This window comes from Rousettus aegyptiacus, unplaced genomic scaffold, assembly GCF_014176215.1.
Source record: "Rousettus aegyptiacus isolate mRouAeg1 unplaced genomic scaffold, mRouAeg1.p scaffold_m13_p_4, whole genome shotgun sequence".
Lineage (NCBI taxonomy): Eukaryota > Metazoa > Chordata > Mammalia > Chiroptera > Pteropodidae > Rousettus > Rousettus aegyptiacus.
Genome location: NW_023416307.1, coordinates 104,458,556 through 104,479,514, shown reverse-complemented (window position 1 = coordinate 104,479,514; position 20,959 = coordinate 104,458,556). Strand labels below are relative to the sequence as shown.

Here is a 20,959-nt window from a genome sequence, read left to right as displayed (position 1 = left end):
TGCCAGCAGTGCTTGTGGCTGCAGCATTTACCTGGAGATAACTCATAGATTACAGTCCTAACCTAACCCCCAAAATTTGCCATGACATATCTTGCCTTTATTATTATTTTTGCATCACCCTAGTATGTCAATAGTCTTTGGAAACAAGCGGCATCATTCTATTTATAGCACTGTTTTTAGTAGTGGTATTCCCATTTACAAAAGATAGTAATTCTCGGTCACTGAAAATGTCAAGTCCTAGAAAATATAGCATTCCTACCTGTAATGTTAAATAAATGCTGGCAGCAAGCTGCACTTTTCTAAAAATGGAAAAAGGGTTAAACAGACGTGGAAATCATAAAAACCACTTTGGAGAATTTGGAGATGGGGCAGGGAATGCAACTATTTTGCAAATTGTACCAGCTGATGAAATTAAATTTCCTTTAGATGAATCCTTAACAATGGAATCAAAGAATAACAAATAAGGATTTTTATCTGTTACATATAATAGCCAGAATGTATAAACGTATAAGCACTGGGTAAGCATTTATGGAATATCCATGTGCCGTATGAAGTTTTACTAAAAACAAAAAAAACAAACAAACAAACAAAAAAAATCAAAAACAAAACAAAACAAAAAAAACAGGAAAGTCAAAAAATTTCAATTTACATGATAAAGTATTTGAAATGTAAGGATATACAGGAAACATATAAAAACTATTAATATATATACATTTTGATCCCAAAGTTATATGTGTAGAGGTATATATTTTTCACTGAGTCTACACAAGGGTTATAAATGGGTAATACTACTGGTGATTAGTCTTTACATGTTTCTATAGTTTCTAAATTTTCTGCTGTGGGTATGCATGAAAGTGTCCATAAAGTCCCTTTTAAAAGCAGAATTCTTTACATTAAAAAGAAGAAAAGACTGAGGCCTGGTTTAAAGGACACTGCAAGAGGCAGCAAGCCTGAAGTTCCAAAGGCAGTAATGCATAGCTCTGTTTAGAGATGCTTGAGAGGAAAGGTAAGCCTCTATTGTCTATTCTTTTATATCTTTGTTTCCTGGAAAACAGAAGGGTGGGGCTGGCTCACATACTTCTGCTGAACAGGCTGCTCTACCTCCCGGGGAACAGTGGGGAAGTACCCACCAGGTGTGTTAACCCAGCTGGTACACAAGCCTTCCCACAGGGAGGGGACTTTCTTACACACCCACCATGTTCCTCTGATTTCCTGTAAGTCCGAACCTACTGGACTGTAACACACCCACCACTGACTGCCTAGGAAAAAGAGGTGGGCTGCAGTGAAGGAGAGCTAAGTAAGCAGTACAATTTGTCACTGACAACCTTAATGCGAATGTTCCTTCTAACAAGTTTTGACTGCTGAACAAGGACAGTGAGCAATGCTGCAATATGAGAGGGTTTTCCCAAGGAGCTCTCTATCCCTCTAACCCCCCAGAGGTTTGGCAAAGAGCACTCACACTTCCTGTAGATTCGGCAAGTCCTCAAAACCAGCAGGGTCAATCTCAGAAAGCTTGTTGTAGCTCAGGTTTCTGATAAACGGAGAAGAAAGAAAAAAAAAAAAGTTTAATCGACATGACATTACACTCAAAATTCAGGTATCTTCTATCCCACCCCTTCGAAAAAACTAAGCACTCTCCCTCATGTTTGCCCCTATCTCATGCATTATTTTAAGTAACCTGATACTGAGATTTACAGATATATCTCCTCCACACATATCCATAAACGAATCACTGTGAAAATCTCAAATCGCTTGAGATCAGCTAAATTCAAATGAATTTTAATCAATACTATTCACCACTTAGCAACTTTTAAAGAAATTCTAAGGTAAGCTAGTCCTCTACCTACATTACAGTGTGCTGGTCCAAGGCTATTTTAAGTGGCACTTTTAAATTAATGTTTTACTAAAGCATCAAACAGGATCAAGCAGTACTAAAGAAAAAAAAATTGACCCTTCGTTGTCTAAAAATCAATGGTTCTCAATCAAGACTGACATTTGGCAATGTCTGGTGACATTTTCGGTTGTCACGACTGCAGGGAAAGTGGCGTTTGTTACTGGCATCTGGTGGGTGGAGGCCAAGGATGCTGCTAAACATCCTACATGCACAGGACAGCCCTTAACTACAAACGATTATCTAGCCCTAAGTGTCAACAGTAATCTTAAGAGGTTGAGAAATCCTGGTCTAAACAAGAACTTAAGACAAAAATTCACATGCATAGTCAAAGTTGAAGGGACATTTTTTTTTTTAGGTGAATACTATAAGATCCTAATCATAAATCTATATATAAACACAGCATTCCTATCACCAATGGATAAATATTGGAAGTGATAAATCACACAGGAGCCAGGAGCCACAGTCATAGGAAATTCATGGTTAGTGTTAACCAAAGGCAGTGAAAGCCACACACATGAAGCACCTTCTCAAGATGATGGCATCTGTCACAATTAATCAGAACTACATCTCTTTCTCCTTCACCATCAGCGCCGCCCCCTCCCCACCAACCCAAGCTGCATCCTTAGAGGGAGACATGCAACATGGGAAATGTGTGCTCAGGTGAGCTGCTCAGATCACACTCTCAACATAGGTCAGGTTAATTAATCTTTCAGGAACAAAATCCAGAGATGAGTCCATCTGGGCCGTATTTATAGCACACTGTTTCTTGCTCCCTGCTACCAAAATATACTTAGTCCTGTGTAAGCAGGAAGAGATTAACATTTTTCATCTCAGCTATTAATTTCATTGACATTACTGCCAATTAACAGTAATAACTAATTATGAGTTTAAAGTCTAGCTCTTTAGGAGCACAGTATCATCACATAAGCGGCAACTATCTTTTAAACTTACTCCAGAGACACTGCAATCAATACTAACCTAGAGCGCATGGCCATTTCACTGTCAACTCAAGACATTCATTTAAATAAAAGCTCAGCTACACTTGCAATTAATGGTACATCTTGTCTGGGCAATAGCCTGAATTAAAAGCAATTTGTCTAGAGATTATGTTATTATAAAAAATTAAAGGTAGTAATTTTTAAAACCACATATTGTGTGAGCTTATCTGTACTTGGGGGTATTTATAATTGAGTACACAGAAATCAATAGGTTAGACTCGGAAAAGAGCATTCACAAATGGAGAGCATTCGCCTACATCAGAAAAAGGACTAGATAGAATGAAATTGTCTTCTATTTCGAGCACATTATCATAAAAAGAAGAGAACTGAAATATCGTTTCTGGGTCTAAAGATACTGTGAGCTTACAATAAGATTTGTATCGCCATAGATAATGCAAGTTGTTGAGCTGCAGGAGATATCAGAGAATGATTCAGAAACCACAAAGGCACCATCACCCCACCATGTGTGGAATGAGACCGACTGAGCAGTACCTGCCTGCCAGCCCTTCTAAAGGGGCATTTGCTCCTGTCTCTATGAACAAGGGCAGTGCAGACCAATCTTTTCCATTTTCAAGAGAAACTCAAACTTGGAATTCTTACATGAAATATTTTTAATTCTTAAAGAAATAAAAAAGTAACCCTGGATGGGGCCAAACAGAACGTATCTGAAGGCCACATTTGGGTTGAGGACCACCATTTCTCAACTGCTCATCTAGGCCACTGAGTCTTGAACTATTAGGTTCAAATGAATGACTTGTTTCTGGCTTATACATTTGTAGCCAGGGGTAGAGCTAGGGCTCACAGGATCTGGGTCTCAAGCAATCAAATGGTGTCTCCCCATTTTCAACTACCTAGAATAAAATCGCTTCATGGATACTTGCAAGAGGATCTTCCATAAGCTAGTCTTATCAAGAAACCAAGCAGCATCAGGACCTAACACTGAGATCCCTGTAAGCAGCAATGAACATGAAGATATCTGTAGGTGGAAATTAAAGCTCTCACTGGGTCAGCCTAGGTGCAATGATGCTTCAACTTCCAATGAACTAGGAAAGCCGCCTATGAACAAATGAGTGTCAAGCAGACTGGCTTTAAAGGGTAACTCTCTGCTCAGAGCACCTACTCGCAATTACAGAGAGAAGAAGAGAGAATAAAGGCTGAAGTTAAGGTCCCCTGGAACAGCTTCTACTTTTGGACCAGAGCTGCCTAGCTTTTAAGTCTGAGAAGTGACTAATCCTGCAACCCAGGACAACCTGTTGATCACCAATTGCTTGATCAGGAAATGGGGAAAATATTTACTATATTCTCTCTGACGAACATAATCTGAAATAAAATTCTCAGAGAAGTCTTCCTGTTTGCTCATTTCAGGGAGACAAATTCCCAGCGTAATATATTTTTTTTATTGTGGTAAAATACACATAACATAAAATTTATCATCTTAACCATTTTTAAGTGTCCATATAGTTCAGTGGCATTAAGTACATTCACATCGTGTGCAACCATCAGCATTATCCATCTGTAGAACTTTTTAATCTCCAACTGAAATATAGTACCTCTTAAACAATAGCTCCCCATTCTTCCCCATCCCCTACTCCAGGCCTGACAAACCCCATTCTGCTTCCTGTTTCTATAGAATGTGACTACTCTAAGTACTTCCTATAAGTGGAACCATACAGTATTTGTCTTTTTGTGTCTAGCTTATTTCACTTAGCATAGTATCCTCAAGGTTCACTCATGTTGTAGCATATGTTAGAATTTCCTTCCCATTCAAGGCTGAATAATATTCACTGTATATGTGTGCATATACACGTATATGTATATGCAGGTGCACACACGTGCACGCACGCACACACACATATTTTGTTTATCTATTCAGTAGTTGATAGACATGTGAGTTATTTTCACCTCTTGACCATTGTGAATAATGCTGCTATTAACACTGGTAAACTTGTTGACTGCTATGGTTACTGACATCTATTTTTCAATGACTAAAAAACTATATACATTTATTCAACCCAATAACTATGCAGAGAGGAGTGTGAATTCTCATCTCAGTTCCTAAGAATAATCAAAGGGTTAATCAGTGAAAAATCTTTCAGTAGTTGATAGACATGTGGGTTATTTTCACCTCTTGACCATTGTGAATAATGCTGCTATTAACACTGTTTAACTCTTTGACTGCTATGGTTACTGACATCTATTTTTCAATGACTAAAAAACTATATACATTTATTCAACCCAATAACTATGCAGAGAGGAGTGTGAATTCTCATCTCAGTTCCTAAGAATAATCAAAGGGTTAATCAGTGAAAAACCTTTAACGAGGGTTTTCTCTCAGGTGGCAGCTGACATACACACAAATCTAAAGCATCTCACTTATTTCTAAAAACATGATCAGCCCTTACCCGGCCGGACATCTCAATGTGTCTTAAGTTGAAGGTTTCAGATTCTCCTGTCAAAACAATTCATCTGTCAGCAGGACAGATGCTGTCGGACGCATTTCTACACCTTTCAGAAGCAAAGAAGAGCAGAAAGAAATCTCAGGGAATTTAGTTACTGCCAATTGCAGCTTTCATTAAACATTTTGTCAGTTATTGTCATAACACAAATTTTCCCTATTCTTATACAAAGGGTGCGCAAATCTTTGAACAATTGAGCCCAGCCATAGATATTCTTTCAGCTAATCTGCTGAAAGATGACCGTCCAGCCAACCATTTGCAGAACACACAAGAGGCACCTCTGCTGAGAACAGCTCAAGTTTTATCCAGGTTTTATTTGTGTCTGAAAAGCAAAATGTTTAACAGTGCACAACAACAATCTGCCTGCTGAGCATTTTTCCTAACGAGGCCCCCTACCAACTCTACAGAATTGGAAGGGCTAAGACTTTAAATAGCTGAGAAATCCCCACCAGTATGTAAACCTGTGGTGTCTAATACCATAGCCACTAGCCACCAAGCTACTGATGTTTATATTTAAACTACTTAAGATTATAGAAAATTAAAAATTCCCTTCTTCAGCTGCACTAGCCACAGTGCAAGTGTTCAACTGACACAGGTGGCTAACGACAACCATACTGCATGATGCAGACAGAAGACACTTCTGTCATCGCTGAAACGTCTATTAAACTGTGCTGTATCATGGAATAATCAATCAATATTTCTAAATCATGAAATCATCAACAAATATTTAAAATGAAATGGTATTTATAGGACGAACTTGGATTGTAACAATAAATTTTAATTTCCCAGTAATTCAAGAGCTTTGTTTAAAAATGTGGTAGGGGGTAGACATAGACATTAGCCCACATCTTTTAAGGACACAAAGTTCTTAACCATCCTAACAGAAGAAAAGGCCTTTGAAAATATTTCACTAGGAAGACACTCTCAACAACAACAAAAAATGTTCTCTGAGACTAATTCTATAGGCTTAATCAGTATTTACATAATCTGACCAGCATCTTCCTGGATTATAACCAGAACCACCTATTACAAACTTGGCAAAGGCTATTCAAGGCTGGCAAACAATAATTCATTGACTTCTTGGAAGTTGAGGGGTAAAAAGTTCCTTTTGCTTTGGGGTAAGCTGTAGTGAGGAGATAACCCCAACATCGTTGGATGACATAATTAGCACTTCGTCCTCAGAAACAGGCACTGCTCACAAACCAGACAACACAGACAAAAGCCTCGCTCCAAAAAGCGGCACAGTATGTGGTTGTACTTTTCAACATTAATAGGAATCATAATTCAAAGTGGAAGGAACTAGTCCTAAATCTGTGACAATCATTCCCTGGGGAAGGAGGTTTTCATACTCAGTTTGGTTTCCAGGCCAGGCTATTTCCCATTACTCAACCCTGTCTGGACTCCTAAACGTCACTGTACTTTGCATATTTTAAGCTACAGATGCTTGCTAAATAAACTGAATAATACAGCCAGAAAGAAAAGTGTGAGGCAATCCAATGATCCAACTATTGAGGCGCCCAGGACTAGTCTAGAAATCTCGTTTCTCAAGAAACTGTGGGCTCCAGCTAGACAACCCTTCTTAACCTTAGAAATTGCACTGTTTGCCACCATTGAAGAAAGAGTTATCTGCTTAGGACTATCAGTTCTTTCAAATTTCAAGGGGTGTGGGTAAGGAAGAACATACAACTTTGTTAAAGTTATTTAATCCTTTAAACTTTGAAAGCCGTTTCTGCTGCTTTTTTACCTTCTGAGGAATTATATGTAGTATAAATAAGTTCCAATAAAATCGCCACATTATGTTCCCTATAAGGGTTTGAAAAAAAGAGAGTTCTTTTAAAATCTAGAATATTAGATGTCCTTACCTCTTTTTCTATTGTGATGTTTTCCTCTCATTAACCAAACACTACAACTAAACAGCCTAATAATACACATTAAAGGGTTATATTAAGAATGAAACTGCATATTAAACTAGAATCATTCTTGCAGCATCCTCACCCAAGAATTCCCACTCAGGAGAAGTTTTTGTATGTGCCTGCCATCTTTCCTCAGTAAGCTAAGCAAGCACCATGTTCTCTAAACTGAGGCTTGGAAAAAGAAACACATTCTGTAAATAATAAAACCCAAAAATCACTCAGATATTAACTCAATATTATTCACAGCTCATTTTGTAAGCTTTTGGTCAGTTATATTTAAGAAAGTCAGTAATGAATCACAGTTGCTTCAGTTTTTGAAAATATCACATAGATAATTCTCTGTGCAAATAAGGCTTCTAGCAATTCAAAAGAATAGGCATTAGCCATAATATAAGGACCCCTGAGTCACCATCAACTTTTATTCCTTAAAACCTGCTATAGAAATCAGTGTGGGCCTCTGAATTCTGATGCTTAAGACATTATCTGAGAGAAGTCACCACGCTGCTTCCATAATCCCAGGCGTCTTATATGTGCCCTAACAGTCCACCCATCTTACACCAACCTATGGTTAATGTAAACACAGGTCTAAGTCTTTGTCCTTTAGCACCCAACAGATATCAAATTCAACAAATATTCATTGAGTGTTTGTCTACGATGTATACTGTGCTGTGATAAATTAGGATGAGATTTTAGTCCATGACTTTAAGGATTTTACAACCTACTGGTCAGATAAGACTCTGGAGCAAATAATTACAGCCAAAGTTTCTAATATGGCAAGCATCTTGTGAATTGTAGACCAGGAGTTGCAAATTGGTGGCTTTTGGTCCAAAGCTGGACTGCGGGGAAATTTGTTTCTGACTGAACAGTGTTTGAAGAAACTGAAGGTTTTCACCAAAAAAATAAAAGCTTCAGTTTCTCTTGAAAATAATCACTGGGCCAGCACTCCTGATTGCCAACAATCAGCTACATTTATTCAGTAAGTACTCCAGTCGATCACAGACCTCTCCACTCCTATTGTCTCACCCAAGTCCTCCTTACTCAGCTGCAGCATTTGTCTGGCCCCTGTAAGCATGAGTCTGTCATCCCCAGTATGGCTACCACTGATTATAGATGGCTTCAGAGCAGGGAATATCAGTATGATAAGAAAAGTTTGTCAGAAAAAGACTTCAGTCAGACCTGGAAAAGGGGTAGAAGAACACGGTTTTTGAGGAAGAATAACAGAAAATAAGGCCAGAAATGTTAAATAAGGCATAGAGGGTATAAAGCTTTAAAGAAAAAAAAAGAAAAGAAAGAAAAAAATCAAGTAAAAAAGTCAGGGCTTCCTAGAAAGCAGAGGGGCGAGACACAAACGGTTTTAGGCCAAAGTCAAGAAAAGTAGCCAGATCCACAACCTACCAGGCAGTACTAGTCAAGGGTTATATAAACCTAACAAATCACAGGGCCAGGTCCCTTTTGAACATTAATCTATAGGACCATTTCCACAGTGGCAGAATATCAACTTGTCCAACTACTTAAAGTTTTGACTAGAACAGTCCAGAAGGCCACCACCACTGAAGGCAATCAGTGTTTGCCTTCTATAATATCCCTTAAAACAGGAGATTCTGGGATCTGGTTTTCCTACCAAATTAAGATGTTGGCTAAAGGGAAACAAAGTAATTGGGTGTGACATGGTTTCATTATTTAAGCACTCTCATGCTTGGTTGTGCAGTGGTACTAGGCAGAGCCCACAAATTTCCTGCAACAGTCTCTCATTAAATATGGTATGTGCAACGCTAACCTCTAAAGATTAATTAACTTAATTAAGAGGAGGCACTCCAGCGCACCAGCTCTGCAGTTGGTGGGCACTTCACAAACAAAGGGAATTTGCAGAGGGAATAGCTGCTGGCCACAGGCTGACCCTCCCACAAAGGGAACACCACCCATGACCACCCCAGCAAGGAAGAGATACCTACAGCCACCGTTTAGTTTTACTATTAGAGAAGTGGCTTTGCAGGAGCCTTGGAAATGAGCAGGGGGAGGAGAGGGGTCAAGAGTTTGGTCAACTATTCTCTACTTTATCATCTCTTAAAAGGGATCACAAATTTGCCCTTTCAGAGTCTTCAAGCTTTACGAGACTTTCCAAACTCATCACCTCCACAATAGGACCCTTTCACCCTTTCTAGACACCATTCAGCACACAGCTTAATCTTGACCTAAAAGCCTGGCCATAATGTGGGACAGAGGGTGGTCAGTGCCTCAGAGCCAAGCGCTCCCTTCCCCCATCAATCTCTTCTCACATCCCGAGGCAGGAGGCACTCCAGTGAGAGCAGAGGGCTTATCAGTCATGACCCAGAGGGGACAGAAAGTGCAGCAAGGACCGGTGCTCGCCTCTGGCAACACATTCAGAGGCCAGGGTTTGGACAGAGGAGTATTCTCCTAAATGGAAACCTCGCTCTACTGAAGCAGGAAACGGGTGACTCTTGCTTCTATAGTAGTTAAAACAAGTCAGGAAAAAGGCACAGGACGTGAGGGACACAGTAACCTAGCGGATAAATCTGGAATCCTCAGTTCGCCACATGCTTTGTAAAGTGTACCAGTACCCCTCTGGTCGTGGATTAATTTTTCCTTGCCTAACATCTTCACCTGTACCCCTCTGCCCCTACAGATGTCTACTTTGAGGAGATAAGCTTCCTGTAAATCCACCATGGCAAAATATAGGGTGATAATTAAAAGTGTGATATAGCCTTAAAATTCATTAATCTGGGGTTTACATATGAAAAACGCAAACTAGCAACATCTAATGTACACTTCTTTAATTGAATGTGTCACCCAACAGAATTTGTGTAAAAGCTGGTACAACTACCAACCATCAGTGATACTGGGATCCATTTCCTTTCCCAAAACACTGAAATGGTTCTTCACTTAACAGTGAGTGATTTCATGCTCTTCGTATCCCTACATAAAAGTCCTGAGAGGAACTTCCCTATCAGACAGGAAAATAACTATTTTAACATACACAAAAAAATTCAAGGGACAAATGACATAATGGGTGTAACCTTCCAAGGTGAGAGCTGTCATAAGGAAAACCCTTTGGGATAAAAGAGTTTCTTAGGGGTGTGCTTTGGAGTCTCGTCAGCTTCCACTTGAACTTACATGCATCATTTATTTTTCCAACCGAAATTATACCCACTACTCAATGTCTCTAACATTTCTGTGCCTGTGCAAAGCCCAAGCATCCAAAATCTATAAAGCCAATATAAAAATCCAGGTTTACTTGCATTTGCCACAATATTCAACATTCTAGATAAAGTACAAGGTTCCTTCAAATATTATCAAACATTCTCAACACTATCTTCTAGGTTTTCAATATCATCTTCTAAGTTTGTAATATCAAATATTATGTCCTAGGTTTATCCTTCCTTCCTTTCCCAACTACCTCAACACTTACAAATGAAGATCACTCATATATACAGAACAGACCCCTGATATGCAGTCCACCAAATCTGAAAACTGAATTTACCCACAACTTTTCAAGAATACATCTGCTGTATTACAGGGAGGCATGCAAGGGTCTCTAGCTAAGTATTTTTTAAAGAAAACATACAGTTTTAAAAGGTCAGCCTCCTGGCTAACAGTTATGTTGCTGACTTCATTAGCTTATCAACTTGAGATCTCATTCTGTCAATTTTTCCATTGTACTTTTTAAAGTTTGTATGTGTCATGAAATGCCTAGCTGAAGCCAAAAGGCAACATCTTTCTTTCTGCGATACTAAGACATGATACTAAGACATCATGAAACACTGTAAACTTAAAAGCTAGTCTCCATCATTTTCTCAGGGCCACAGGGACTTCTCTGGCTCTGGTTATTGAAATGGTTGAAAAGATACTATGTCAAAATGCAACAAACATAGTATTTAAGCATGTATTACTTTACACAGACTATTTTCTGTTATTAAAATATGGAACCTCCTGCTCATTGAAATTATGAGCACAAAGAATCAGCTGATGTGTGTGACCTCCATCTTTGAACATATTAAAATTTTACTATGTCAAATGGAAAACTAGCCATGAAAATGACTGAGCCACAATATACTTCCATTCGTTAAAATTTTTAAAAAGCATTCATAAAGTCCTCTAAAAATGATACCTCACCTCTTCCACATGGCCATCTACATTCACTGAGGTCAGTGAATCCTAAAGTCAAGAGCTCCTTTCTCTTTCTTTCTCTTTCTCTTTCTCTCAGTCTCTCTCTCTCTCTCTCTCTCTCTCTCTCTCTCTCTCTCTCTCTCTCTCACACACACACACACACACACACACACACACACACACACACAAACACACCCCTCTTGACAGTTTGCAGTTCCAGGTGATTTGCTCCCAAAGATGCAACTTAAAGGGGTGGATCCTAGCAGTAATTTCACTTGCTAAACTATACCTTAATCAAATAATGAATACTGGTACCTATGGGATGTTAGTTCATTTTTAAAGTAAATACTAGCAAAGTTGATTTAAAGCTCTAGCAAAACTCAATTATAAATGACTCCTTTGAGAGTCCCAAGTACAGGCTATTGAAACCTCAGAAATACCACATGGACTTTTAGATACTCCATATCCTCTCTGTGTCATAGGAAGAGACAAGAGCCATTCAATTCCCACCTCAGCAGGAAATCATGGGTAACACCAAACTCAGACAGACATTGATAAGATCAGCTACATCAAGCAGCCTCCTTATAAACAGCTAGGACTTCTTTGCCTAATACTTGTTGTCATAAACACATAATCCCCCAAGCTTCTAACATTTCTTTTTAAAGATGATATAATCATACTCAAGTTTGTTAAAGTCTGTGTTCAGCTTGCCTGAGTCAAGTAACTCCATGGCGACTTCCTTCTAATAGCATGCTACCTTGAGAGGAGGCGGTGGTTGACTTGCCCCTGCATACTTCACACTAACAAAACTGGCATCATGAGTTCCAAGCCCGGAGATACAGGGGATCAAACAAAGTATGGTTCAAGGTGTGGCATAATTTGCTCAGTATGGTATTCAGCTATGACATCTAGCCTGTCTCAGCTAAGACTCCCCAAATGGCTTTCCTTCCTCCTCATTCCCCTACACTTGGTTCTGAAATACTATCAAAGCAAAAAAAAAAAAAAAAAAAAAAAAAAAAAGGTGCTCCAATCCCAGGTCTGGTCTGCATGGTCACACAATCATGACTCTGCAAAACTGTGCTGCCAACTACATTTACTTACAGCAAATACTACCGGGATCAATAAGCCAAAACAGGTTAGGATTTGGATAGGTTTAAGCTTGCAGAAGCACAAAGAGAAAACCATTCACTTTCAAACCCAAAGAACTACTGCAGAAAGCACCTGCACAAACTTGTCAGGGTAGTTTATAAGGTCACAAGCGCCTCAGAAAACATCTTTTATTCCTAAGGACATAAGACAAATAGTAGGCCTGTCGCACTACTGGTGTCAATATTTATCTAAGGCCTAGGTATTCACGATGGTGGAAAACAGGCAATTTTCAATTCATTCATTCACATAATTTGCCACTACAAAGCCCCAAAACAGATTCATCTACAGCTTGAATTTCTTTTCTTCCATTTCCACATAGGAAGGAGGCTGGCTGCAGGGCCTATGGTCTATGTCAGCAATAATCCCAGCACCTTGAGAATAAAGCAGTCTGTGTAATGCAGAACTGCCAATATCAAATGGCATTGCACCTGAGGACAATGAAGAGATGGGGAAGAGAAACAAGGCGCCTGCCTTCTCCCTTCCAATGGCATGCATATTTTCTGCACTGGAAATGAGCAAAGCTTAGATCCTGCTGTATATAACCAAACAAACTCCTAGAGCCATGTCCAGGCATTTCTAAGTGTGACTTATGGCAGGGTTAATCCAGAAACCAATACTCAAAGGTATGTGAAGTTCAAAGGAACACATGCTATTCAATAGCCTTGTTGGTCAGCTCCGATTCTCCCAAACTCTCACCACCTTCACCCTTTATGGAGTCTTCCTCCCTTAGGCTTTCTCTCCCTCCAAATAAAGGCCTCTACATAATTCCCCTCCCCAGGTAAAAGTCAAAAGATATAACTAGTCCATTAATGCCAACTTTAGGAGGCTCTTGGGACCTCCAAAAATAGCAGTGCCTCAGTGTAAACCAGGTGCACAAATGGAGTCCTCCGAGTCTCTTGCCATCACTCGAAGTCCTCAAATCCCTTTTCTGCACTAGGTGCTAAACTGTGGCCCCCCCAGTCAGATATGCTGGCTTCTTCCAAGGAGACACCCTGATTTGGCCTGGTGGAGGTGGCCAACTTCAGGTTTTCGTGCCAAGGAAATCCAGGCAGTAGAGAAAGGCGGCTCTTTCTCTGGTGACAAATTAAAGAACCTACCTCAAAGCCCTCTTGCAAAGTTGATGGGAAGTAAGAGTAAACTGATTTCTTAAGCCATCTTCCTATGATTCACTAAATCTACTTTTCTGATCCCCTATGAACAATTCTTCCCAACTAGACAGATATCCCTATTGAACACCTCACTCAGATTCTGGATGTTTCATGCAGCCCAATAAGGATCATCGTAATCATATTTGCCAACAGGCTGCAAATCACTTCAGTTCCTTCCCAAGCAAAATGCAATGGCAAGTGATGAGTTATGATATATGGTACATGTGCGGTCTGTTAGGGGCCAGAATTCCTACCTCTGCTTTAAATATGCCTGCTGAGTGAAAGCAGGCAAGTACTGAGCCCAAAATCGTAGCAGCTGAGGGTGTGGTTGGTTTTATTTTTTCTTACGTAAAAATATACACGACACTTGAGCAGCCAGTATTTCCTCATGCACACTGAAGTTAATAATTCACAAACCAACTGACATTCACCAAGGATCAAAAAATCTAAAGGTGGTTTATGCAAACACTCCTGTTCTTGCTCTTACTTAACAGCTGCTTTATTTAACTGATGGTTTCTGTTGCCATTAGGAGTAGGTAGTACTTCAAAATGTTATTTGTTAAGCCAGGTACGCCACTACCTGGGTCACCTAGCCTCTGGGTTTTATGTTACCCAAACTCCAGCAATTATTTTCCTCACATGAAAACAGGCAATCCTAGTACAGCAAAATTATCCTAGTTTGCCCATAAGATTTTATTGTAATCATGCGCTCTCATTTCTAATCTGGCCCCTTCAAATGGACAATCCCCAAAGACACCAACACTCGAAGGAGCAATAGGTATGGTTGAAACAGCACTCACCAAAGAGGCAAGTTCCTGGATCTCAGACCAGACTGTCTTATCTAAATCGGAACGTGTGCTTCTGTACCTCAATCGCCACCTCTCACCACCAAAAAAAAAAAAAAAATGCAGAGCCTGATTCCCTCTCCCTTCTGACCTTACACTCTCCACCTCTCTTTCTTGATCTCACGTAACTTCACTGTGCATGTGTGTTGAGAACAGGTAAGAGAGAGGTAGTCAAAGGAAGGCTTCTCCAGCTACTATTTGAGTGTCTCCAACCCTTCGCAGGGGAGGATTACCAGTTGGTAGTGGTAGTGGTTTTTCCACCAAAGGAAATTAAAACCTATGGGGTATGAGTGATCTGCAAGGCTGTGTACTCACCACAAACACATAACTGGCAGCTTGAGTTTAGGAGCCCAAGGTAGCTGCAAGGCCACATGAACACCCACATCATTCTTGTTAAAGAGGTTACACATTAACTACCACGCATCTCAAGGCAGATCCTATCACCTCCACACCTCCACACCTTTCACAACCCACCTTTGAAAGGGCTTTCTGGAACATGCTACCGTGGAGTTTGAAATAAATGCAGATGGGTCCATTTTTTATTTTTGTTTTTAATGAACAAATAATTTCAGTGGGTGCAGCTGGTCCATAAATGTTATCTGATTAACCCCCAAGGGACCGATAATAAGCAAAACGCAGAAGGGCAGATGTGTAGACAGCCAACAAGTGGTTATTCCTAAAGGTCTGTGTAGGCAGATGTTTCAGGGACACAGGAAACAGTGCCTAGGATAATCTAATACAGCAGAAAAGCCAGTGGTCGCTCACATTTGGTTTGGAAATTAATGAACACAAAAATACTTATTAAACACCTTGTCTGTGCCAAGAATGGCGCTGGTCTCCACGACCACACTGCAATAAGATAGTCTCTACCCTCATGGAGTTTACAACCAGGAAGAGAAGATGAACACTGAGCAAGGAACCAGAGCTGTGTTCCAAAGGCTATTCTAGAATAAGGCAGTGCTCTGGGGAAAGCCCTCTGAGGAAATGTTTAACCTGAGACCAAAAGGATAAAGTCACACAGAAGAGACACAGTAGCAAGAGTACAGGCAAAAGCCCTGAAGGAGGGAAAGGTTTAACTGGCAAAGGAACTACCCAGTCCTGTACCATTTGAGCTCAGAAAGCCCCTGGCATCAGGCAACCAGGTAGGATGGTAGGAGGCAGGGGAAGAGGGACTTGTAAGCACAAGAACTTGTAGCTGAGCCTGAGGGAGCCCACCATCTAGGGCAGCAGGTCTCACACTTAAGCCTCCAAATCAGTGTCCCAGTTAGCACTGGTTGACATGTAGATTCCCAGGCCCAAGCACCAGAAATTCAGACTCCAAGGTCAATGGAGGAGTTAGAAAATGCCTACTGGCTGCCTGGAGGACTAACAGAGGGCCACCATTAAATTACTATTCCATTTGTTTAAAGAAATCAGCCCACTAACCAGTCTACCTAAGTCAGATCTCAAAGGTGGGCTGTCAATGTCTTTCTAAAATGTACTTGAAGGCCTCCTCTCAAGCTCTCCACCACATGCAGAATTCCCAGATCCATCCACTTAGTTCATCCAGAATGGGACTATAGGGTATGAAATTAAAAATAAAAAGCAGAAGATGTGATCCTCTACACCCAGTCTCAAGGTTCTAAATGCTGGCAGAGTTTTAATACAAACCTCCTTAGCGAGCCACTCTCGCTTCAGTTTCTTGCTATGAAAGAAACCACTGCAAGGCCTCGGCTTCCTTTCCCATTAAAAGCCACGAAGGCCATACTTTTCAATTAGCTGTGTCAGCCCACCACTCCAAAGCTGCCCAAGTTCAATATGTCTTTCCTCCCGCCAGCTTCCGGTCTCCACCAAACACTTCACACCTCCCTATTGTAAACCTGTCCAGAGCAATTACCCTGCCTGCATTTGGACAGCCTCAGTACTGCACTTCTGTCAAATTTATAGCGGCAAAGATCTGTCGGCAAAGGCAGGCTTGCCCTGGAGCAAAGGAATTGCAGAGAAAATGGTCAGACCTGACTATAAATGTGTATGCACAAGAGGACAAATTCTCCCGTTTTAGTAGCAAACACTGTGTAACGAGCTCTCCCAAAGAGTCTGAAATCTGGATTCATTGCAAGAATAATCACTGTTCTCTTCTACCACATTTCCTCCTTTCTTGGGATTACAAACATGAAGATAAGTAAACCAAATAAATCAAGCAAGTATTGTCCATTATATTTCTACCTAAAGATCTTAAAAGTCTTAAAAATAAAATTCTGTAGTCTACAGCCATGCTACCCCGAACAAGCCCGATTCCATCTGATCTCTAAGCAGGGTCGGGCCTAGTTAGTACTTGTATAGGAGACCACCTAGAAAGACCGGGTGCTGTAGGCGTAAAAAATTTAAAAAATAAAAGATTGTAAGATGACAAGGTCCTTGCAATTTGTGAGGTCAACCAAGGGCTGCCTCACCTAAAAAATAACAATAAAAAAGAAAGTAAGTAAGTAAGTAAATAAATAAATAAATAAATAAATAAAACTCTGTTCACCTAAGGAAGGAAAAATAGAGAAAAGCATCTCTACCTGGGCAATATCTAAACCACTGAAAATCATACCACCTATCTCTTTCTAAAATATGCTCTGCTTGTAACTCAACAAAAAGACAAATGACCCAGTTAAAAAATGAGCAAAGAAACTAAACAGACATTTCTCCTAAGAAGAGACATCAATGGCCAACAAGTAAATGAAAAGATGCTCAGCATCACCAGTCATTAGGGAAATCAAGTCAAAACCACAATGAGATTCCACTTCACACCCACTAGGATGGCTATAATTAAAACAACAGACAATAATAATTATTGGTGAGACTGTGGAGTAATGGGAACCTTCATATGCTGCTGATGAAAGTTAAAAGGGTACATGTAGCCTCTCTGAAAAACAATCTAGGCAGTTCTTCAAAAAGTTAAACACAGAGAGTTACCATATGACCCAACAATTCCACTCCCCTAGATATCTACTGAAGAGAAATCAAAAAATACATTCACATGACAACTTGTACATCAATGTTCATAGCAGCATTATTCATAATTGCCAAAAAGTGGAAACAACCCAAAGTTGTAACTGATGAATGGTTATAGAAAATGTGTTATGTCCATGGACTATTATAATGGACTATTATTCAGCCATAAAAAAGGAAAGAATTGCTGATTCATGCTACAACATGGAAGAACTCTGAAAACATTATGCTAAGTGAAAGAAGCCAGCCAGAAAAGGCCCTGTATTGTGATTCCATTTCTATAATCTAGACTAGGCAAATCCATAGAGACAAAAAGTAGATATTGCCTGGGGATGGGAGGAAGAGTGGGGAGGGACTACTAATGGCACAGGATTTCGTTTTAGGGTCATGTTCGGGAATTAGTACTGAAGGCTGTTCAACTCTATGAATATACTAAAAACCTTTAATCATAGCGTTTAAAAGGATGACTTTTATGGTATTTAAATTACATTTCAATAATCCTATTAAAAAAAAAAAAAAGACTGCTTCCTTACCAGGCTTTCAAAATTCCAGATTAAAAATTCCACCTAGCCACTTACATACCAAAAAATTCAGAAATAACCTTTTCCACTAAATGCTAGTAGATCAATGAAATGGGGAGCAAACAAAATATCCACATTTTGGATGCTAAAGAGATGATACCACCCTCAAAAATCACTCCCTCCCAATTAGTTCCTTCTGCTTCCTAAACTGTTCTCGAGACACCATAGCTCTCTGCCCATGAATCCATCAAAAGTGAAAAACTTCACTTAGAGTTTATTCTCTCGCAGAAAACAAAATTCTCAGGATTTTGAAACAGCTTTTTTTTTTTTTTTGCCTTCTTTGAGTAATTATTTAATAAGGCTGTGAAAAGCAGGTTTCCAAAGGCCAGCCATTCAAAAATTAAGAGCAAGCCAAAAGGCAGGAGGAAATGTCACCACCATGGGGAAAATATGAATTAGTCAGATTAAGACTAAGGTCTAACTGATTAAGATCTAACCCTATTCTGAGATTTTAGAATAATAAAATACTAGTTCTAGAAAAGTCCCTCCAGAGGAAAAGTTGGGGGAGTGAGTGTGTGAGACTATACGTTTCTGTTTTAGATTAAACTTTGTTGAAGTTGACTAAAAGCAGTTACAAATGGTCAACGCCCTCCCACTAACCTTCCTCTCCCCCACATCTTCCCCACTCCGAAGCCCAGTGCACACACACAGGTATGATGATCCTTCCTGGACCAGAGCAGGTCCCCCCAGAATTCAGGTACCATACCACGGTGCTGCCTTTGCCAGCAAAGATGTAGTTAACTGGGAAGTCCTAAAGTCTAAGGGGGCCAGGATGCTAACCAACATCAAAGGGATTTCAGTTGCTCCCCTTCTGCAATAAACTTCTTTCACCCAACATCATTCACACTTTCAGAGTGCAAAGTTCATTCTGATATTAGTGGCTTTCTCACTTTGTGGCTTTTCTGGCAATTGTCCCTTGGCCTGGTTGTTCATTAATATATAATCAGAACATTAATGGCATTGTTTCATCTTCTGCAGGGGAGGGGGCTATGACCAATTTTATAAAGCCGACATTGTCCCTAGGGTGGGAGAACCACCTTGCAACTGACAAAGAATTCCAAGATGCTCAAATGGGAGGGTGTGTACATGTACACACACACTCACAGAGTTAAGTATTTCGCAAGATGTTTTTGATAGTCCTACACGGCAAAGAGGTTAAGATTAAAATGTTTATCTTACCATAGAAATTGACCGAGCATTTCTTTCCCTTTAATCCTTTCAACACCAAGTTACTCCTTACCTTTAAAACCTTTACAGGAAGTAGTGACTTTTACGGCATGAAGACAAATGAAGGAAAGTCTTGAGTGCGATCAGACTAACAGAATGCTGGACAGTGCACTACTTTTACTTTTCAAATCAGACAAACACAATGACAACTTACTTTTGAGGCCATGTTTACTTCGCTGAAAGCCACATTCTAAACACGGGCTCATTTGTAGAAGGGAAGCAAGCTTACAGTCCAACCTTGTTTATGCTCCAAGTAGGTTTGACAGGAAAAACCACATCAATTTGTTTTAAAATAATTTCCATTTGCTAGAAGCTGTTCCTGAAGGGTTCTCCGCCACACTAATCTGCTCTGATTCCTACCAGCTGTATATAGCAGGCACGCTGGCCACAGACAGGGCAGCCTAGGCACAGGCATGCTGGTTCTGCAGGGGCTACAGCAGACTGGGGCTACATGTGGGGAGCTGCGAAGCCACTGAAAAATTCCCCTCCAGTACACATAATCAACTTTGGTTTAAGAACACAAAACATTTCCTGGTTCAGAGTCAAAATCTGTGATACGTAACAGTGATACGTAACACAGAGCAGTTCTCTATGCAATGACACCTGAGAGAAAGAGGCCTTTCATACTCTCAAAAACACATCATCTCTAGTATTAGGGATACATATTTGTGTTTAAGCCCAAAGTTCACAGTTGAGGGCATAAGATAATTTATTTGCTGAACTGAGCATCAGAAAAAAAAAAATTTAAGAGGCAATACAGATTAAAATAATTCAATGCAATTTTCATGTATTAAACTTGTGTATGGTTACAGAAAAAAAGTTTCTAATATTTCTGACGGTGCAGTGGCAAATACGCACAATTTCACACATAAATTGGTAGCCTCATAGGCGAAGTGGTGCCAAAAGTCTTAAGAATTTGCATATCCAGAGCAATTGGGTTCACTAACTCATCCTAAGGAAATAAAAAATGTATAAACATATATGCATAAGGATGTTTAGGGAAAAAACTAAATGCCCAATATCAGGGAAAGTTTAATTATTACATAAACTGCATTTTTTTAAAAAGTTTAAAGTTGGAAAAATATTCATGCTATGGAGTCTTAAAAAAGTAGACATTACGTTGTACACCTGAAACCAATATAATGTTATATCTCAATTATATCCCCAATTTAAAAATTTAAAGCAGAATTACAAATGAACAGCAACTCTAATTCTGTATTTAAAAAATATAACTCAAAATTGGTATTCGACGACTGACATTACTTGAAATTTATACAACAAAGTGATACTATTAATCACTCAGTAATGACCATGATTATTTTTTTCCTTTATGGTTTCCTCTTTACTCAATAAACATGTATGTCTTCTATGTGCCACCAGAAAATTAAAAGTAATTCAAATAAAGGCACGGTAACTAGGCTAACAGGTCAATGGTACAAAACCTCTTTAACATAAAGTCACCCTTCTCAACCATCACATCTTACTGGGTACAAAAGGGCCTTCCTACAGAATCACAGCCCAACAACACCTCGATACTTTTAAAATACACATCTGAGGCAGAGCTCACTGGGCAGAATACAGCTTTTTCACTGCTTCTAGTTAGCATCTCAAGGAGAGTGCCCACACCTGAGGCCCATGCCAAAAGGG

At 39.7% G+C, this 20,959-nt stretch overlaps 1 protein-coding gene across 1 annotated transcript in view; it reads right to left on the bottom strand.

Moving 5' to 3' along the window:
- LRIG1 (leucine rich repeats and immunoglobulin like domains 1) overlaps positions 1-20,959 on the bottom strand; it is a 110,963-nt gene that overhangs the window by 73,596 nt on the left and 16,408 nt on the right. Inside the window, exon 2 of the mRNA XM_036219903.1 lies at positions 1,460-1,531. Within this exon, the coding sequence (XP_036075796.1) occupies positions 1,460-1,531 (72 nt within the window). The remainder of the gene's footprint in view (positions 1-1,459; positions 1,532-20,959) is intronic.